At 40.3% G+C, this 18618-nt stretch overlaps 1 protein-coding gene across 5 annotated transcripts in view; it reads right to left on the bottom strand.

Moving 5' to 3' along the window:
- asap2 (ArfGAP with SH3 domain, ankyrin repeat and PH domain 2) overlaps window positions 1–17560 on the bottom strand; it is a 42411-nt gene extending 24851 nt beyond the window's left edge. For all 5 annotated transcript variants that reach the window (XM_023352849.1, XM_023352848.1, XM_023352847.1 and 2 more), the window contains exons 1-4: window positions 17069–17560; window positions 5775–5847; window positions 909–1054; window positions 574–648 (exon numbers count right to left, since the gene is read on the bottom strand). In XM_023352849.1, coding sequence (XP_023208617.1) covers window positions 574–648; window positions 909–1054; window positions 5775–5847; window positions 17069–17194 — 420 coding nt within the window. In that variant the 5' untranslated portion in view covers window positions 17195–17560. The remainder of the gene's footprint in view (window positions 1–573; window positions 649–908; window positions 1055–5774; window positions 5848–17068) is intronic.
- Between the last annotated feature and the right edge of the window lie 1058 nt (window positions 17561–18618).

Genomic DNA, 18618 nt, shown 5'->3' on the forward strand with positions numbered 1-18618 from the left:
TAAGCCTCACATCCTTCTGCTGCTCAAACCGTTTGGTTCCTTTTTACTTCTACTGTTTTAGCTGTTGAGTTATCCACAAGTTACCAAGTACGTTTATTTTCTTTGTAAATAAATACTTTCATGTATGACTTAATATAATTCCACATTTTCTGAAAAGTTTCTAATGCATCTTGTCTATATTCATCGTTTTGCTCCTGATGGGAGCGATTAGGATTCCTGAGCAAAAAACAACAAATATTTCCATGGAAACCAAACTTTAAATACGGACTGACGGTTGGATGGCTGTTTTGAACTAAAGGAAACCTACGTATTGTTTTCCAGTTTCCTGTCTCGTCTTGACCTCCAAACGTTTAATGTTCAGACTTTCAGACTTCATGAACGCGGTGGATAAAACCTCATTTCATAATTTATTTGAAAAAGAAACAACAAAAGCCTGAAGGAGCAACAGGAAGAGCTGAAGTGTAGCATCACTTCTTGGTTCATTTCCAAACCCGTTCTGGTTCCTTCAGAACCCGGGCGGTTCTAGAATAAAGTCCTGCGTTTCATAAAGACTTTCAGTAACCAGCAGTTTACCCCTTTGACGCCCTTCAGGTCTCCTTTCAGCAGGCTGTCCAGGGGGAAGGTGATGATGTTGTTCATGTTCTGGAACTGGAGGAAGACGGGAGGAAATTTTACAGATCAAAACTCAGCAACTGCTGGAATCAAACCAGTGAAAACAATAAAACCTTCGTTTTAATTCAGGAAGAGATGAGAATCTGATCAAAACCTTTGCTGGATTTCTGTGAGAGAACGGTTTACGTGTTGGGATCCAGCTGGACCTGAGATGTTTTAGTCAGCGCACACAGGGTTTCTCACACACACACACACCCCACACGCACACGCACACACACACACACACACACACTCACCAGGTTTTTGAAGAGTGCCGTCAGCTCCTTGGTGAAGACGGAGAACTTGAGGAAGGCCGAGCCCAGGTCGGGATCGTCGTGGCACACACAGTTTTCCCCGAACTTCTCCAGCGCCTGAGTGTACTGCTCCTCGTTCTCCACATGGGCTGGAAGACAAACGCACGCAGGAACATGTCAAAGGTCAGTCATCAAACTGCACAATAATCCACCCCAGGAACAGTGGACAAACTACCGCTAATCCGCTAGCAGTGGAGCCACATTTTTGCAAACTTTGAAAACATTTAGCGGGCTTAGCTTCCCTTAAATTAAAGCAATAATTTGCTTTTCTGTTTTGTAAACCTTTAGTTGAATAATGTTTGACATCGGTGAAATTTTGGTTTTAGACTTCTAGGAATTTTTCAAAAAATTTGACGTTTATATTTCTGTTTTTATTTTGAAATAGTTAAAGATGCAGCAGTTCAATTTCCTTTCCTCAAGTTCTCTCTGTTTTTATTCCAATAAGTATTTCAAACAAGCAGCATATAGGAACAAAGTAAAACATGTACAGTAGAGAACAAGACATTAATTAAAAAAATACCTGAGAGCAGAATAGAATACTTTATTCATTAAAAATAACTTATTTATGTCAAAATTAAATTATTGCTAATTATTGAAGTCAGTGTTTAATATGTTTCCGCAGCGCTTCAATGTTACTTTCCGCTAAATAACAACATGGAGCTAATGCTCCGAATTAAGACCATGTTGGTGTAGCGTTTTAGCGTTAGCCTCCATTAATTACCATGCTAGTGGAGCATCTAGCATTAGCTCCAGATAAATACCATGTTGTTGTGGTACTTTAGCTTTAGCTTCTGCTAAATACTGTGTTGATATAGCGTGTTAGAGTTAGCCTTCACTAGATACCATGTTGGTTTAGCTTTTGCTAAATAACGTGTTGGTGTAGCATTTCTGAATTGAATTTGGAGGAGCTAATCTTCATCACTAGTGCATTGGATTAGCTAAGTAGCATTTCAGCTAGCGGCCCACCACTGCCCTCACCGTTTAGTCCCTGAAGTTCTGGCCGAGTTCAGCAGAAAGAAACGGCTGGTTTCTGAAACCTGGACTCCTTTCCTTTCACTCTTCTGAAGCTTCAGTTAAATTTAAACTTCTCATTAAATCAGACGTGTTCAAACTGCTGGCCCCCGGGGTCGTTTGCGGTTTGTGGACGAACAGGAAGGGTCCAAACTTTGCCCTCCAGCCAATAACGACACATCTGAACATTTCCTCTGGAGCACTCTGGAAGAGGAACACTAAACCGCCTTGATTAATTTCAGAGTCATAAACCATAGTTTTATTCAAACAGACTCCTGTTTCATTCTGGCAGCTTGGAGGAAAGTTTGTTACTAAAAATCTGTTGTATTTTCTCTTCATTTGTTTTGATAAATAGATAAATATAATAAAAATGTAAGCCTGAATGTGAGATTCATGCTTTGGATTAAAGGGTTTTGGTATCAAGAGGTTTTTGAGTCATCATAGACGGTAAAGTTTGTTGCAGAAATTTCACCCTGAGCTCCCATGTTCTGTCTCTAACTTCTGCTGAACAACAATCCTGTTTCTACTGCATACAATAACACTTGGCTGCAAACACAGCTTACATCTTATCAGTTTGCATAGCAGCAAAGGAGAAAGAAAAACAAAGCAGAGCTTTTGAGGCATCTGCAAAGGATTATCCAACGTCCCAAGAGTTTGTTTTGCAGCTTCTTAACTGCTTTAATCGTGGGACAACAGGCCGGCTTCTGCTTCCTGGCTGACGCATACAGAACAATGTGTGAGCTCAGATTAACGCCGTATCTCTGCAGAGACGAGCCAAAACAAGAAAAGTCTTAAAAGTCCGCAGCTATTTGTGTGCAGCTTAGAAAAGATGCAAAGTGCAAAATTAATTTGCACCAGAAGCTTTTAAAGGGAAACTTGGTAAAGTTTACATTGTTTGCTATCCGGGAGTGAATTCAAACACAGTTCTGACATTTTGTTGCAGTAAAGTCTCAACAATCTTTCAGGAGTATTTACGCCTCTTTATCTTTTTGCTCTGCTGCTCTTCCTCGTCATCACTGACTCAGCTCCTGCAGACTCTTGAATTGTTATTTTTACAACCTGAAATATTCTCAATATTATTATTCCTCAAGGAAAAGGTGAAATATTCAGATTTACAGTCAGACTCCCAGCAGTGTCTTTGTTTCCTCTGTGCAACACAACAGGTTTTCTTTTTGTTTCCAGAGATTGAGTTTAGAAACAACATGAACAAAGTTTCTATCTGTCAAATCCTGCAAAGTTGTATCCAAAGATTAAGTTCACTTTCAGTGTTTTATTCATCTTAAAGTTTTGGAAAAACAGCCGAGTGAATTTGATGTTTTCTAAAATGAAAATTACAAATGTTTTTTTAAGAAACTTACTTTTATTTCAATCATCTGACTTTGAAGTTCAATTAAATACAAGTGGCAAAACAAGATGGACTGAAATCTCTGAACTACGGAAGCCCAAAGAGTCCATTGGTGGAAATATTGTATTATGCATCACTTAATGTGATAAATTTGTTAACATAATAAGAGTTTTGATTCATCACTGTCACGATAAATTCCAATCAACGATATTTAAAACCCTCCAAAGCTGTCCTTATTGTCATTATTGACACTTTTACTATTTCTCCACTGTTTGTTCAATGAAAACATCAGTAAATAATACATTTGAAAATATACTGTAGTTACCAGGTGCAGTTTAGTGAAACAAATCAAACTTCTTTCTGTGACTGGTGTCCTAAAAACAGCGCGTTACAAATGGGAATGTTTTTCAGGAGCAGCATTTGTGTTTGTGGGACTATAATTGCTGTGACACAGAGTTACAGTCACCTTGTAACCTAAAAAACATGTAATAAATAATTCTTATTTTCACTTTTTGCATATTACAACGGTACCACAAAATATCGTAATAAACTTTAAGTCCATATCACCCAGCCTGAGGTGGAAAAACATCCAATAATTAAATCTTTATGAATCTTTTTAAAAGCAGTTTAACACAGAAATACATCAGCAACGACTTTAAAGATGCAACTGTTGCTGCCCATAAATCTGAGAAGGGCTAGGAACCTCAATTTAGTTTAATTTAATCAGCAAAATGTACAAAAACATTATTTTATGAAATCATTGCAGCCAACGTGTAACCAAATTGACTTCTGTTGAGATTTATGACCACTTAAACAGAAAAGCTTCTCCGTTCCTGAAATTATTTCACTCTGACACAAGCAGCTGCATTCCAGCATTAATCTCAGTCATCATCCACATCAGCAAGTCAAACTGAAGAATCAAACGACAGTTTCAGTTTGGAGGAACTTTGATTTTATCGGCCGGTTTCATCTCGTCTCGGCGTTTCAGCCGCACCGCATGAAAACATGAACCATATTTACACTACAAAGATCTGAACAAGATTCCTAATTAACGTATTCAATAAACTTTACATCTGACATCATTGTCGACAAGTTGCATTAATAAGCCTTCAACTTTTTGAATTACTTCTAGATTTTCACGTGTTAATGTTAGCAGTATTTTTAGCTGCATAATTTGCTACAAATGATCAAACATTGACTAAAGGAATGCTGTTAACGTACTTTAGAAAACAAAACGGAATTTAATTATTTGTCATTTTAATATTATACAAAATAAGATTATCAGCTTACCAATTTTTTATCTGATTAGTGGAATAATTGGCAGAATAAGTTACCTGATATCAACGTTGTTTCATCACTCAGCGAGTCTTTCACTTTATGGAATAACATTTTTTATACGTTTGTTTTTAAATTGCAGTGGTTTCCAGTTTATGTTTTCATAAAGAGTAGCGCCCAGGAATTTGCTCTTTCTCTGAACTTAATCCCAACCTGATCGACATCGATCAGGCCCGTCACAATAACAAATCATACTGGGCGATAGACGATAATATTGTTGTTTTAAGACCATTTTCAACTAATATTTTGATAATGACATGGTAATGTAAGTTGTTACCTAGCAACTCACTCACTCTTTGGTTACCTAGCAATAAACTGGTCAGTTACTTGACCAGTTACTGCAGCAGTTTCAGGTTTTGCAGTTGTGCCTCATAACGGCTTAAAAATAAAGAACAGTAAAAACAGGAAAGGTCCACCAGCCTGCCGATATTTCAGATATTTAATACAAAAAACAAATCAATAATTCTATAAAATGTTTATATCGTGATGCGTTTTTCAGCCATGGCAACACATCTCTCTGCTGCTACGTATCCAGGATGAACTGGAATATTCTGCTGCTACTGGAAACAGGCCAGAACCGGGGCGGCTTTGTCGGCCATGACAGTTTCTACCAGACGACGTCAGTTGGAGTGAAAACTTTCCACAGACGGGGAAAAGTTTCGACCGTCAACACTGATAACAACACTGACTCCCCGGAGATCATTAACTCAAACTCAGCCTGAAAGGTACAGTGAAGAGAGAACATGGCCGCCATCAAACATGGTTGCCATGACGCCCCTCCCCCCCAGCTGTTCATTCAGAGTCTGAATCAAACTGCCGGCGCTGTGGCCTGAACTGAGCGCGCTCTGTTCAGAAAAAACAAACCCGCTCAGCAAATTGTTTGGGTTTTCTAACAGAACCCTGCAGAGGGAGAGACCAGAGCACTCAAACACACACACACACACACACACACACACACACACACACACACACACACACACACACACACACACACTCTCTCTCTCTCTCGGTAGGAAAGCTCTGAAAATGCAGCGCCCTGTTTTTGAGGTTTCGGGTTTGAATCCCTGAAGCGGGCCGGTCTGCGTCTGGAGGAAATGAGAATCGCCGTGACGACTCACCCAGGCCGGACGTGTAGATGGCCTTCACCGACTTCTTCATCTTGTAGAGAACGCTGCGGTCCACATCCAGAGCCTGAACACACACAGGCACAGACAGGAACTCAGTGGGGTCAAAGGTCATCGGCTGCTGGGGTTTTCCTGCTATGATGTCACATTATAACCAAAATAAACATTATTTTATTTTACTGGGATCTGATCTGCACATCATCTCAGTCAGACTGGAAGGAGGGCACGTCAGCCTCTGTTTTAGAATGCTAGGCTTTGACTAGGCCATTCTAACAAATTATGCTGTGATTTAAACCATTAAGGAGCTAGCTGCATGGTCAACTGGAAGGAGAACCATTGTTTTGTTTTTAGTTCCTATCAACTTCCCCACAGCATGATGCTGCCACCACCATGTTTCACTGTTTCTATGGGATGTTGGATGGATGGATAGATGGATGGATGGATGAACAGACGGATTGATGGATGGATGAACAGATGGATGGATGAACAGACCATAAAAACAGGCACAAATATCCTGAAATATCAGTATCTCTCTTCCCATTATTCTCCACAGTCTTTATGTTTATTATAAATTTGAACTTTCAGGAGTTTTTCTCTGGATTTCAGTTTTTATTTTCACTTTTTAACTTATAAATGTCAATAAACTAAAACAATAGTTGGAGAAAAATTATTTAAAACTCGTTTCCAGACAGGATATGAACCATCGTCTAAATCAGGGGTGGGCAGTCCTGGTCCTGGTCCTGGTGGTCCGGTCTCCTGCAACTCTTAGACGTCTCCCTGGTCCAACACACCTGAATGCAGTCAGGTTCTCCAGAGTCCTGCTAATGACCTCATTATTTGACTCAGGTGTGTTGAAGTAGAGAAACATCTAAAAGTTGCAGGAGACTTTTAGGCCCTCCAGGCCTGGAGTTGCCCACCCTGGTCTAAATACTAAACATCACTCCAATTTACAATTTCTCAGGAGACTTGATTAGTGGATCATTAACAATATCTAAACACCAACTATAAAATCTTAAAATAAAACTTGAAATAAATAGAACAATACTGAGCCTGGTGGGGACACAAGTAAAGCCTGGTGGCCCGCCAGGCTGATCTTATAGTGCTTTTAAAACAACTTAAGCAAAGCAGAAACTAATTTGCAGAGTAATGTTGACACTGAGCCACCAGGCCCGGTTTGTCTTCACAGCCTCTTTCTGCAGACGCTGAGGAAGAAACGCATTCCAGCGGCTCTGACCGGCAGGACGGAGATCCAGCCTCATTGTTCTCACCAGAAACTATCTGCTGACGACAGCAGGTCTGCGCCGGAGGAGGCTCATCGCCGGCCAGCACACACACACGGCCGTTTCCAATACCCAAGCAGAACCAGGCCCGGTTCTGTCTGCGGCGTCACTGCAGACGGGCCGGTTCTGTCTCGTCCCTTCATCTGCAGCGACCTTGGCTCACCTTGTAAGCTCCCCGGCGACAGATTGCTGTGGCGGCAGCAGACAGTCGGCGTGAACTCGCCAGATTTACTTACAGTCAGACTCATGTGGGATGTTGGGCCATATGTTGTACTAGGAGGACCAGATGCTGTGTAATAAATAAATGTATTTTTCAGACTTATTCTGAATAATAAACACAGAGTATTAAATATTTAAAAGCTTTGAGCAGAAAAGCTTCATGCCTTTTGATGTAGAAATACCAGAGTAAAGTCATAATGACACAACAGAATCATACAACAATAATTCACCACTTTCTTCAGGTGATATTATGACTTTATTCTTGTAATCTTTTCAGTCTGGGTCCAATTCTCCGTCACAGGGAGGTGAACCTTGAGGAAGAGTCTGACTCACTGAAAATATGTCAAATATTTCACATTAAGCAGATAGGAAAACACTTCTTTATAACAGACTGGAACAAAAGCAACACCTCTAGATGTTTGTTTGTGACCGATGACCAGAAAATGATTTATCCTCATGTTTCCCCAACAGTCAGTCAGACTAACTGTTGTAATGGAAACTCATTTAACTTTGCTGCTTTTCCTGATATTTGTTTAAATTAAAAGCGGCCATTTTTATGCAGCAGCCATTAAAATGCATTTATTTTAGGCTTTGACGCCTGGAGTGCTGACAAATGCATCTGGGTCGGCGCTCTCAAGAGGTTCATTCACAACTTTTCTCTGTGCCGAGTGTGAAAAGTCAATATTTAGACGGAAGGTGGCCAGCGGGGGCCGAGTTTGCAGTTTTTCTTCAGCAGCCTGCATGGAAAACATCAGGCTGACCGAAGACAGACGGCCTGGAGTCCGAAACTAAAGAAGGTCTAGAAACTTTGGCCTTTTCTTCTGAATCAATTCAGTTCAGGTTTCAGTTCATGTTTTCTATCTGACAGAGGTGAAGAAAAATCTGTGCTGGGCAGTTTTAACTAAAAAGTTACTTGTACTAACTGCTAATAAAGTGCTAATAATAAACATTTGTTATGCTAACGCTAATGAGCCACACCAACACAGTATTTAGTGGAAGCTAATACAAAAATCGCTAAGTTCAACTCAAAATATTCAATTCAAACTCCAGTATAAATTTGACATAATTTAAATGTTATGTAACGCTCTTAGACATTGTATTTATGTTCATATCTTGTTCTTTGCTGTACATGTTTTATTTTGTTTCTGAATGTTCTGCGTTTGAAAAAAGTAATTGGGGGAAAAATAAGTGAGGATGTGGGGAGAGGAAACAGAACTTCATCCACTTCAAAATAAGAGCATGAATATAAACATTTAACTACATAAATTCTTAACTAAAACTTCAACACAGATGCAAAACTTTAGTCAACTGAAAGTTTATTAAACAGCCAAATAAATTAGCGCATTAGAATTGATCTGAAAAATTTAATTTTGGGAAAACTAAGTGCGCTAAACCTTTTCAAAGTTAGCTAAAGGGCAAAGCTGAAACTTAGCTCCATTATTTTTGCAAAAATTTATCAAAAAAAGTTTGGTGAAGCCAATATCACTAAGCATCTTCAAAGTTAGTAAAATCTCTAAAGCAATCATTTAAAAATTAGTTATGTTATTGGCGCAAAAGATTTTAATAATTTAAGGAAAGCTAAGTGTGTTAAATCTTTTCAAAGTTAGCTAAAGCACAAAGCTTTAAAAAATTAACTTCATTAGCATTTATCTGAAAAAATTTATTTAGAGGACACCAATAGTGCTAAACGCTTTGAAAGTTAGCAAAAATGCTACGCACTAAGCTAACAATTAGCTCTGCTATAAACAGATATGTTCCTGCCGCTGCTGAACACAGCAGCCAGACCAAAGTGTTGGCTAGCAGCTGCCAGGAGTCACATAAGGCGACAACATCAACTGTCAGAGGAAGCAACCTCCATGTTTACTGCTGAGGCCTGTTAAAAGTTTACAGGGTGATAAAACTATGAGCAGGATTCTGTCCACCAAAGTTCCTGGAAAGACGTTTCTGTGAAGAAACGTCCTTTCAGACATTTAACACGGCTCTGCCGAAGAACAAGAAGTAAAGGAGACCGCAGGGCCCTGATGTAAAACCTGTTAAAGTCTGCCTACGCTTTGACGCTTTTAATAAAACTTACAAACCAACTAGAGGCTCAAAAGAATCTAGTTTTAGGGCGAGGGTTGCAGCTTTTGGAGAAGAAAAACAACAAGATGACGCTAATAGTACAACATGGCGTCCCTGCAGAAGACTGTGTAGAAATCACCCAATGAAAGATGCACACGTCGATGTGATTGAAGCCAAACTTTAGAGCCACTAAAAAAAAGTCTGCATTTCATAAAAGCCTCTCTGATCTCCACTGAGCAGCACAAAAACTTCAACTGACATGAATCAAGTCACTTCACAGAACCGATGGTTCTCAAATGGTCTCTGAAGATCAAACCTGACATGCCTGGAGTAGAAATGTTTTCTTTTGATGAAGGCTGCAGCTCATTTTTCTGCTATGGAAACATCTAAAGGCACATGAAGGACTACATTTGGAAGAATCTGCACTAGAGAGACTGATTCAGTGCTACAGGAACAGATTTTATATCCAATACTGAAGCAAAACGCTGCGTTGTGTTTGTTCTGGCTGAAGGAATCTGATAGCGTCACCATGCATGCAGCTCATTAATGGAAGCAGTGCTGCGTTTTATTTTCATCTCTGTTAAATGTGACCCTTTCATTCACATTTTCCTCCCAGAGTGACGAGCGAAGCACTGAAACATAAAAAGTGTCTTCAACAACGTCCACACTAAAGAGGGTTGATGTCAAACTGAGCTTTGGATGAATTTTTTTTATCCTTTTTTATGTAAAACATAGTATGTGTAAATTATCAAATTTTTTCTTAAATGTTTAAGATTATTATTAATCTTTGTCAAAATTTTTACCTTTGAAAAATTGTGGCATTTGTCTCAAAATTTCTGATTTTTTTCTAGCGACTTTTTGACTTTTCAAGCTCAGAAATTCCCAAGATTTTCTCTCCAAAATGTTTTAGTTTTTTGGTGAAAATTTACAATTTATTAAAAAATTTTTTTTGTCTGTAATGGCACTAATACAGTATCATATAAAAGTGATAATTTAGATTTTTTCTTTAGATTGAACTGTGAGGTTTGAACAGTGGCTGTAATGTGAGACATCAGATTCTCAGATGTTTTTTAGTCCTTTATGACTAAAACCTCCTCATGCGTCTCGTTGTTGCACCTCTAAATTGAAGTATGATGAACCTGACCTTTTGGAGTCAGAAGCCAGCAGATCTGAATCCCCTGAGATCCTCTCAGCAGTTTCTGACATGTGGGCTGAGTGTCTCCTGTGAGTGAGAGTGACAGCTGGACAGCGCAGCTGAAAACCCAAACGGAGCGCCGCAGACTACAAATCAGAGCAGGAGTTCATTAACGAAGACGGCCGGCCCACCGGGCAACAAAAGCCCTCAACACGAGTCGTCTCTGATCATCTGGACCAGAGGGACAGTGATGGATGAGCTTTAGGTGTTCATCTTCCCCCAATGACTCCTGTTCAACCTTTGACCTCTGAGGGGTATGGAGAGGTTTTTCCTCTCGGCTGGACTGTCGTAGACGACAACACTCCAACGTACAACAGAATCAGCGTAAGGTTATCAACTGGCATCAACAATATAAAAACGTCCTGATGGTGCAAATGGATTAGGATGCTACCATGACCTTTAACCCCGACAGATCCACAGGAATGGCTGGTAATAGAAAGGCAGGTGTGATGACCCCACTGAAGGAAACGACACAAAAACCTCTGAAGACTGACCACAAACGGAAATCAGTCCAGTCCAGAAAAAGATTTGATCAAACTGAAGGAGAGTTCCCTTGTGAGCCATTTTTTCTCTTGATGGTCCGGTCGACCCGGTTCTGCTGGAACCAGAACTCCATCATCTGCTCCACCTCCAGATGCTGTGGTTCTGACCCAAACCAACCTGTTCCCCTCCTGGCCTGTGGGGGCGCTGCACCAAGAACCACTGAAGGAAACGACACAAAAACCTCTGAAGACACTGAGAACAACTTCCTTCTTCACCAGATGGAAACAAGATGGAGGCGTCAGATTTTAGAGGATGGAGGATTTCTCTTTAGAGTTTGGCTAAAGACCAGGAGACATTTCTCCTGCTAACGCTAGGCTAACGTGTTTGTTTTGGTTGTATTTACCCAGAATGCCTTGCGCTGTAGTCCACTTCCTGCTTTTGGAGCAGTTCGGTATTCAAATTGAACCAGAGTTCACTTCAACCAAACCGAGGTTTTAAATCGGACCAGAGATCGATTAGCATTCACAGATCACCAACCGAACTGGACTTTAAAGGCAAATGGACTGGAAATGGATTAAAGCAACTAATTTTCTGGTAGGAATGTAAACGATTCTAAACAGGTTCCTAAATTCCTAAAATGTTTTTCTCAAAGCTCCATATTGGGATCCAAACTTTTCAGGAGCTGAATCCATTGGTTTATCATTAGCAGTCCTTTAAAGAAACTCCTGTTGAATTAATACATAATACTGACGTAAACAGAAACTTCTCCTACAGCAAACATCCACACCACAGTGACAGGACGGCAAATATTCAAGGAGGAGAGAAGATCCTGTCATTAATCCGACTTCAATTATCAGAGGCATTAAGCCGCCCAGTCGGTGGTTTGAGCCAAACTGCCTTTCAGGCCATGTGGTCATTGATCCCTCTGTGAGGCTGTTGGAGGAGGATCGTCTCTGCACCGATAATCCTGCTGTCTGAGTGCTTGTTAAAACTTCCCTCAGGGCCTTTGCTCCACACCGAGCAGCTGCTCTTCCTGACCCGGCCACAGCCTTCAGAGGAACCGGACTGAACCAACACCACACCTGGGAGGCCTCTTCAGGCCCTCAACACATTGGATTATAAATCGCTGCACTTCAAATACGACAAATATTATCAGAGGAGAGCAAACATCCTGCCAGAAAAACCGGTTCAGTGGCAGTCACTGGTTGGATGGAAATTAAATCAGAATTCTTTTCAACAGAAGTTGAGTTGGAGCATGGTGATAAAACCTCTGCTGGCCTGAGACCAGAGGATGGAGAAGGAGGCAGACTGAAGCTGCAGCAACCAGGAATAACCTGGTGCAGCAGCAGAGTCGTCGGTCGGAGACGTCCACCGCCTCCCGCTTCACACACACACACACACACACACACACACACACACACACACACACACACACACACACACACACACACGTCAATTTGGCTTCATGTTCACCTTCAGCTCAGGCTTAAACGTCCCGTCCAGAAATCAACTCTCAAACATTTCCATCATGATTTCTTCTGGTTTAGTTTACATCCTATGATAATATAACAGTATTAAACTGATATTTATTTATATTTGTCATGCAGGAGATGGATCTGTGTGCTCCATTTTATTTTTTAATTTTTAATAAATGCAAAACTTCACTATTAAAAAATCTTTTTTTTAGAAAAAATGCTCCAGTGTTGTTTTTTCAGCGCGTTGATGATGCATCACTCCATCTTTACGCCGATGACATGTTTATTTTCTAAAGTCTGCATTTCACATTAATCGGTGGTTTTTGGGCCGCCCCAAACTGATTCTGAACTCAACCAAACAAGCCAATGGGATTTTACCCAATAGATCATTGATTGGTTTTCCTATTTTTGTCATGCAGGAGGTGAACCGTGCAAACCTTTCTCCATTAGTTGGAGGGAAAATTAGTCGAGTCATCTAAAAATTAGTCGTTATTTTGAAAGTACAGCACAAAATCTTTGAATTGCACCAATTAGAGACTGAAATAAAGACGTAAACATGTTATTTTTCCAAAAATGAAGACTAATTCTGGGTTTCTGAGAAGAAATCATAAAGTGTGTCTGGTGACCTTACAGGTTGTAACAGGTTTATCACCACAAGCTCCAGCTTTGAAAAGGTCTGAAGCCAGAAACAGGATCCAGAAGCTCTTATTTCTGAGCGTGAGCAGAAGAAAGTCAGCACAAAGGGGCGGGGGCGTCCTGACACAAAGCTCCATATCCTCTTACTGGATAAACTGGTTTTTATGGCTGTGGTTCTGGCACACACAGTGTCTGAGCGATAGCAGCCGCTTTAAAACTACCAGCCTAATTAAGTGATGCATTTAAGTTTAGAGCAGATTGGCTGCACAGCCATTAAGGCCTGGGGGCGATGCATTCAAAGACTGTCTGGAAAACCCATTTACATGGAAAACCAACACTAGGAGAGAAGATTACAATCATTTTAGGATTTTAGTGATTTATATTAATGAACTTTGGAAACGAGAACCAAACCAATAATTCAAAGGAAAAACTTCAAAAACACCTAAATGAAAAATAAAAAGTATCAGCATCATTGATTGAGGCTTTATTTGTTCGGTTTTGGATTTATACCAAAATATGCAATATTCCACACCTCTATTAGAAATTGCCCTGGTTTATTTTGAATGTAGTGGAAATGGAAATGAAAAACTAAAAGGCAAGAAAGGTGGAGAAAAATGTTAAAAAGGAAAATAAAATACAAGTAGAGGAGGGAAAATAGAGAGAATACAAGTGAACACCCTAAAAGTAAAAGTCTGCTTCTACACCTGCAGAAAGAGAAAAACAAACAAGAAACCTTAGCAACAAATTATATATATATATATATATATGTTAATAAAAGCCTTATTTATTGCTATGCGCAGTCGTAACGCTCCACTTGTGAAAGTAAATCTGTTGAGACTCAGACAATGAGCAACAAAGTCTTTTAAAGGCCAGGACACATTTAAATTTTTTTTTTTTTAAAAGTACAAGGCCTCACTTCTACTCCTCCAAACATACTTCTTATCATTTTGTCACATTGGCGGATAAGTCAATATTAATCCCGTTTCATTGGGACTTGAGCCAGAAGCAGCGCTCCTCTCTGGTTCTGGCTCCGTTCTCTTTGGTACCAGGATTAAGTAGCAGGTTTGTCCCAAACTAACCATCTGGAAGGACAGATTAGCAGCTGAATAATCTCACCTCGCTGCATCTGATTAAAGGTTCCCGCAGACAAACCGCAAACATTTTTAAACTGAGACCACCGGCGATCGCAAACGGCTTCCTTCGCAAATATAGACATCTCAATGGTTTAAAATGCAACTCATGCTGCGAAATGATACAGAAACTATAATGGTTATTATTACTATTATTAACAATAACTACTCAGTCCTGACACAAAACACAAATATTACTCCTGACAAATAAACCCATTATTATAGCCCTTCTTAAGGACACCAGTCACAGTCACTAAACTGTCGCTACATTTAATCTAATTTATTGACATCTATTGACGCTTCCTTCGAACCAACAGTGGAGAAAAGCGCAAAAGTAACATTTCCGATCATACTGACAGTTTTGTTTTTTTTTTTACTACAAAAACTGAAATTTATTGTGACAACAAATCAAAACTCTCATCATGATAAAAAAAAAAAAATCACAATAAATGATAAACGATTTGATAAATGCCCACCTAGTTAGCTAGCCATGAGGCTGAGTGGCTAACGCCTTTTCTCTGCCTACATCTCCCAGAATGCTGTGGGGTTATGGATCAGAGTTCAGTGAAATTATTTAATATTCTATCAGATGTATTATATTATCCAATAGAGACTGTTATTGATTTATTGTCCGGCCGTATGTGGAGTCTTTGTTGTCCGATTTAAACAGACGGTTCCTGAATGCCTCACGCTGCCACAGCAGAATACATGAAACTCTGAATCTGCGAGTAAAAACCTCAACTTTATGCACTTTGTTTGGGATTAACGGAGTATTGACGACGTTAACAATAAGCGGAAGTGTTCCCGCCGGCCGCGCTGGTTAATTAGTCAAAGAGAACAAAGTTTGCAGCGCCAACAATGGAGCCTTGTGCTGCCTGAGGTCAGCAGCGCCAAAACAAGCTGCTGAATTAGATTCAACACCCAACAATTCAGCCGCGCAGCCGCCAATTACTGCTGGCCTGCTACTCACAGGGCGCCATGTTCGCACTGTTAAGTGGAAAAACACACATTCCTCCTGCCGGTTTTACACAGACACCTGCCGCGGTGAGCAGGTGTAAATCTGCCTGGATCACCGAACAAAAGCGTCAAAATAAAACCACAACCTCTGAAAGGTGCGGCGGGTCAGGTTAAAATTTAAAAAACTGCATCTTTTCCTGCATCATTCCTGCGCCAACATCCTCCCTAATCAGCGCAGCAGGGACACAGTAACGCAGGGAGACGCTCATGTGGGAAAATCTATTTTTACCGAGCAGCAGGGCGAGGCTCTGCCGCACCGTAACAAAGTAGGGAAGCTGCAGGGAGGGGGCCGAAGCGGAAGTGTCCTTCCTCCTGATGAACCGCCAGTTTCAACACAAAACGCTCCTCTGTGACCAGAAGCTAAAGAAAGTGGCTCTGCAGTGGAGCTGAAGACGAGCCTCCGTCTCTGCATGAATAACAACCAATTTAATGCGCCTCAGATGAGCAACTTTGTCCCATTTTGGCTCCAAACAACCAAAAACCTTAAAGGAGGTTTATGACAGAGCAGCAAGGGACAACATTAAACATAAATAATACACATATTCTTTATTTAATGTTTTTTATTTTCCAAAACAAGCTGACATACTAAAGTGAATGCAGAATTTTAACATATCTTTTGCTCGCTGAATGTGAATTTTTGTGTAAAATACATTTTGGTTTTTTACTTTATCAACTTATTACATGTTGGATTCATGTTAAAGTATAACTTTAAATTAAAAATAAGTACAATCAGAAATCTCATGACCCCTCCAGCGCACATCCACGACCCTTGTAGGGTTTGCAACCCCCATGTTGAAAACCTCTGATCTAAACTATCCTTTTTATTTCTGGCTGCATGTTTACGTCGGTTATCCTGCAGCCCAGTGTAAAGTTTTCTGCAGCCTCTAACTGGTTTATTCCAGCACTATCTGTAAGGATCCCCACAGCATTATGCTGCCACTACCATGTTTCACTGTGAGGGTTATTCAGGGCGATTTCCTACAAACAGCGTTGGCTTTTACAGGTGCAGGAAATACGCTGCAAACACATAAAGGATTCTAACTTCAAAACACACAAAGACAAAACGCAACAGAAAACCAAAAAATGGAGCAACAAATAAAACAAATGCAACTACCAGAGATGGACGCAACAGAACAAAAATGGACCAGATGTGCTGCAAACAAAACGAAAGTCCTCCAGACCACTGGGGGAGTCGAGAACCAAACCGTATAGGACCAGACCAGAAGTCGTGATTTTACAAAGAATTGGAGAAAGAAAGAAAAGGTTATTTTTACAATAAAAAACAGCAGCATGTTTACATAGGGAAGGGAATATTACCAATTCCAGACTCCCCCTAGTGGTCTGGAGGACTTTGCAGTGTTTTACATTTCCTGCTTTTGCTATTTTCAGCGTTTTTTCTGTGATTGCAGCATATTTCTGTTCAGTTTGTAGTTTTCGTCATTCATGTGTTTTCTGCACGTTTTGACCTTCTGGTGACTGAAGCATGTAGCCTAAGCATTCAGCATTTTAGAGGAACTTCTACCACATGGCATTTTGGAGAAATGCAAACTTATTTACTTTATGGACAACTGAAACTGATTCTTACACCTTAGCTGTGGATCTCTGCTGCTCCTCCAAAGTTACTATGAGCATCTTGCCTGTTTTGGATTACAGGTACCTGCTCAGGTGGACTATATTTACTAATTAAGTCACTGATTTGTAGGCGGTAGTCGACTAAATGGGAGTAAAGAAATACTGAAATCCTGTATTTTGTTTTAGCTGTGAAAATAAAAGCCGCAGCATGATCACCCACCTCCTCCAGAGCAGCCACTGTGTTCCTGCAGTGGGACATCCTGGTGGTGAAAATAGAGGCTGTAGGAGATTTATAATCTTCATTTGTCTCCGCGACAAACTCTGAAACTGTGATTTGGTCCGGCATTGTTAATCCACAAAGCGATTTAATCTAACCTCCTTCCTGTCAGTTCAGTTTTTAAAAAAATCTGATTTTAAAGCGCCGTCAGCAGCAGTAAAGTCACCGAAGGTCCCCGCGGAAAGTGAACCATCTCCGGGCTTATTTACGTCCCTTCCCCGCTGTTTGTTCCCGACACCGGAGCTCAGCGCCGCGCCGCGCCGCAGGGTGTTAGGTCAGCCGACCAGCAGGCTACTCTTTCCCCATCCAGTTCACCGGCTCATCCTCGGAGCTCGGAGGGGAAAGAAAAGCGACCAAATCGGGGGCAGATATCCGACAGGCTGAGCTAACTTCTTCGGTCCTCCGCCGGGCTCCGAGGAACAACGAGCTTGGCGATTCAACGGGAGCGCAAAGTGACAAAGGTAGAGGAGGGCACTCAATGAAGCAGCACCAGCCAATGGGAAGCAGCGGCTGGAAACGGAGAGCCAATCGGAATTCAGGAAAAATGATGCTTTCCAGTACTGTTCGGAAATTATCATACTTAACTCGAAACACTAAATCTAACCAAAATTGAACGATTTTTGTACTTTGTAAAACTTAATTGTAATAAATTAAAGTATAATACAGTTTTTTACAATAACAACGTAAACAGAAAAAGAAAATAACTAACATTTGTATAAATTGTAGTGCTGCAATTCCGCCTCACCAGGCAATATAATGGATTTTCAAAACAACTGGATGCACACGTTATAAATCTACTCAGACTCAAGAGTATAGTAATGTTCAATAAATTAAAGTATTATTTAAGAAAAAACTATTATAATAACTCAGTGAAATGCATCATATAGAGTAATTACACTCAGACTAGTGTTTTCAAGACCTTATTTAAAACAAGACCTTGTTTACTGCTAACATTGAATAAAGATGTCCAAATATCCATCCATTTTCTAACACCCTTGTCCGTAGTGGGGTCGGGAGGGGAACTGCAGGGACCCTATCTCCAGCTAACGTTCAGGGCCAGAGGCGGGGTCACCCTGGACAGGTCGCCAGTCTGTTGCATGAATGAAAATATAACAGTTACTATTAGAATATTACATCAAACTAATAAAAATACATTTTATACAGAAATGTGGGCTTACAAGGAGTATACTCAACACCTGCGTAAAAGTTATTCTTACAATGTCTGAGTAAAACGAGCCTCATCAGACTCAGATTTTGGCTCACTGAGACGTATTTGAACTGATATTTGGATTTATATACATGAACTGGTTGGTTTCCTGACAGAAATGTAGTTTAATCTAGTTCACAGGTTTTCTGAAGGAAGAAAAACTGGTTTTTCATATGCAACATTAAAAACAAGATCTAGGTCAGTCTTCAATTCAATTCAAAAATACTTTATTGACCCCAAAAGGAAAGTGAATGTTGTTGTAGCTCATTTCAAAACACTAGTTGTA

This window comes from Xiphophorus maculatus, chromosome 19 (assembly GCF_002775205.1).
Source record: "Xiphophorus maculatus strain JP 163 A chromosome 19, X_maculatus-5.0-male, whole genome shotgun sequence".
In the NCBI taxonomy this organism is placed as follows: domain Eukaryota; kingdom Metazoa; phylum Chordata; class Actinopteri; order Cyprinodontiformes; family Poeciliidae; genus Xiphophorus; species Xiphophorus maculatus.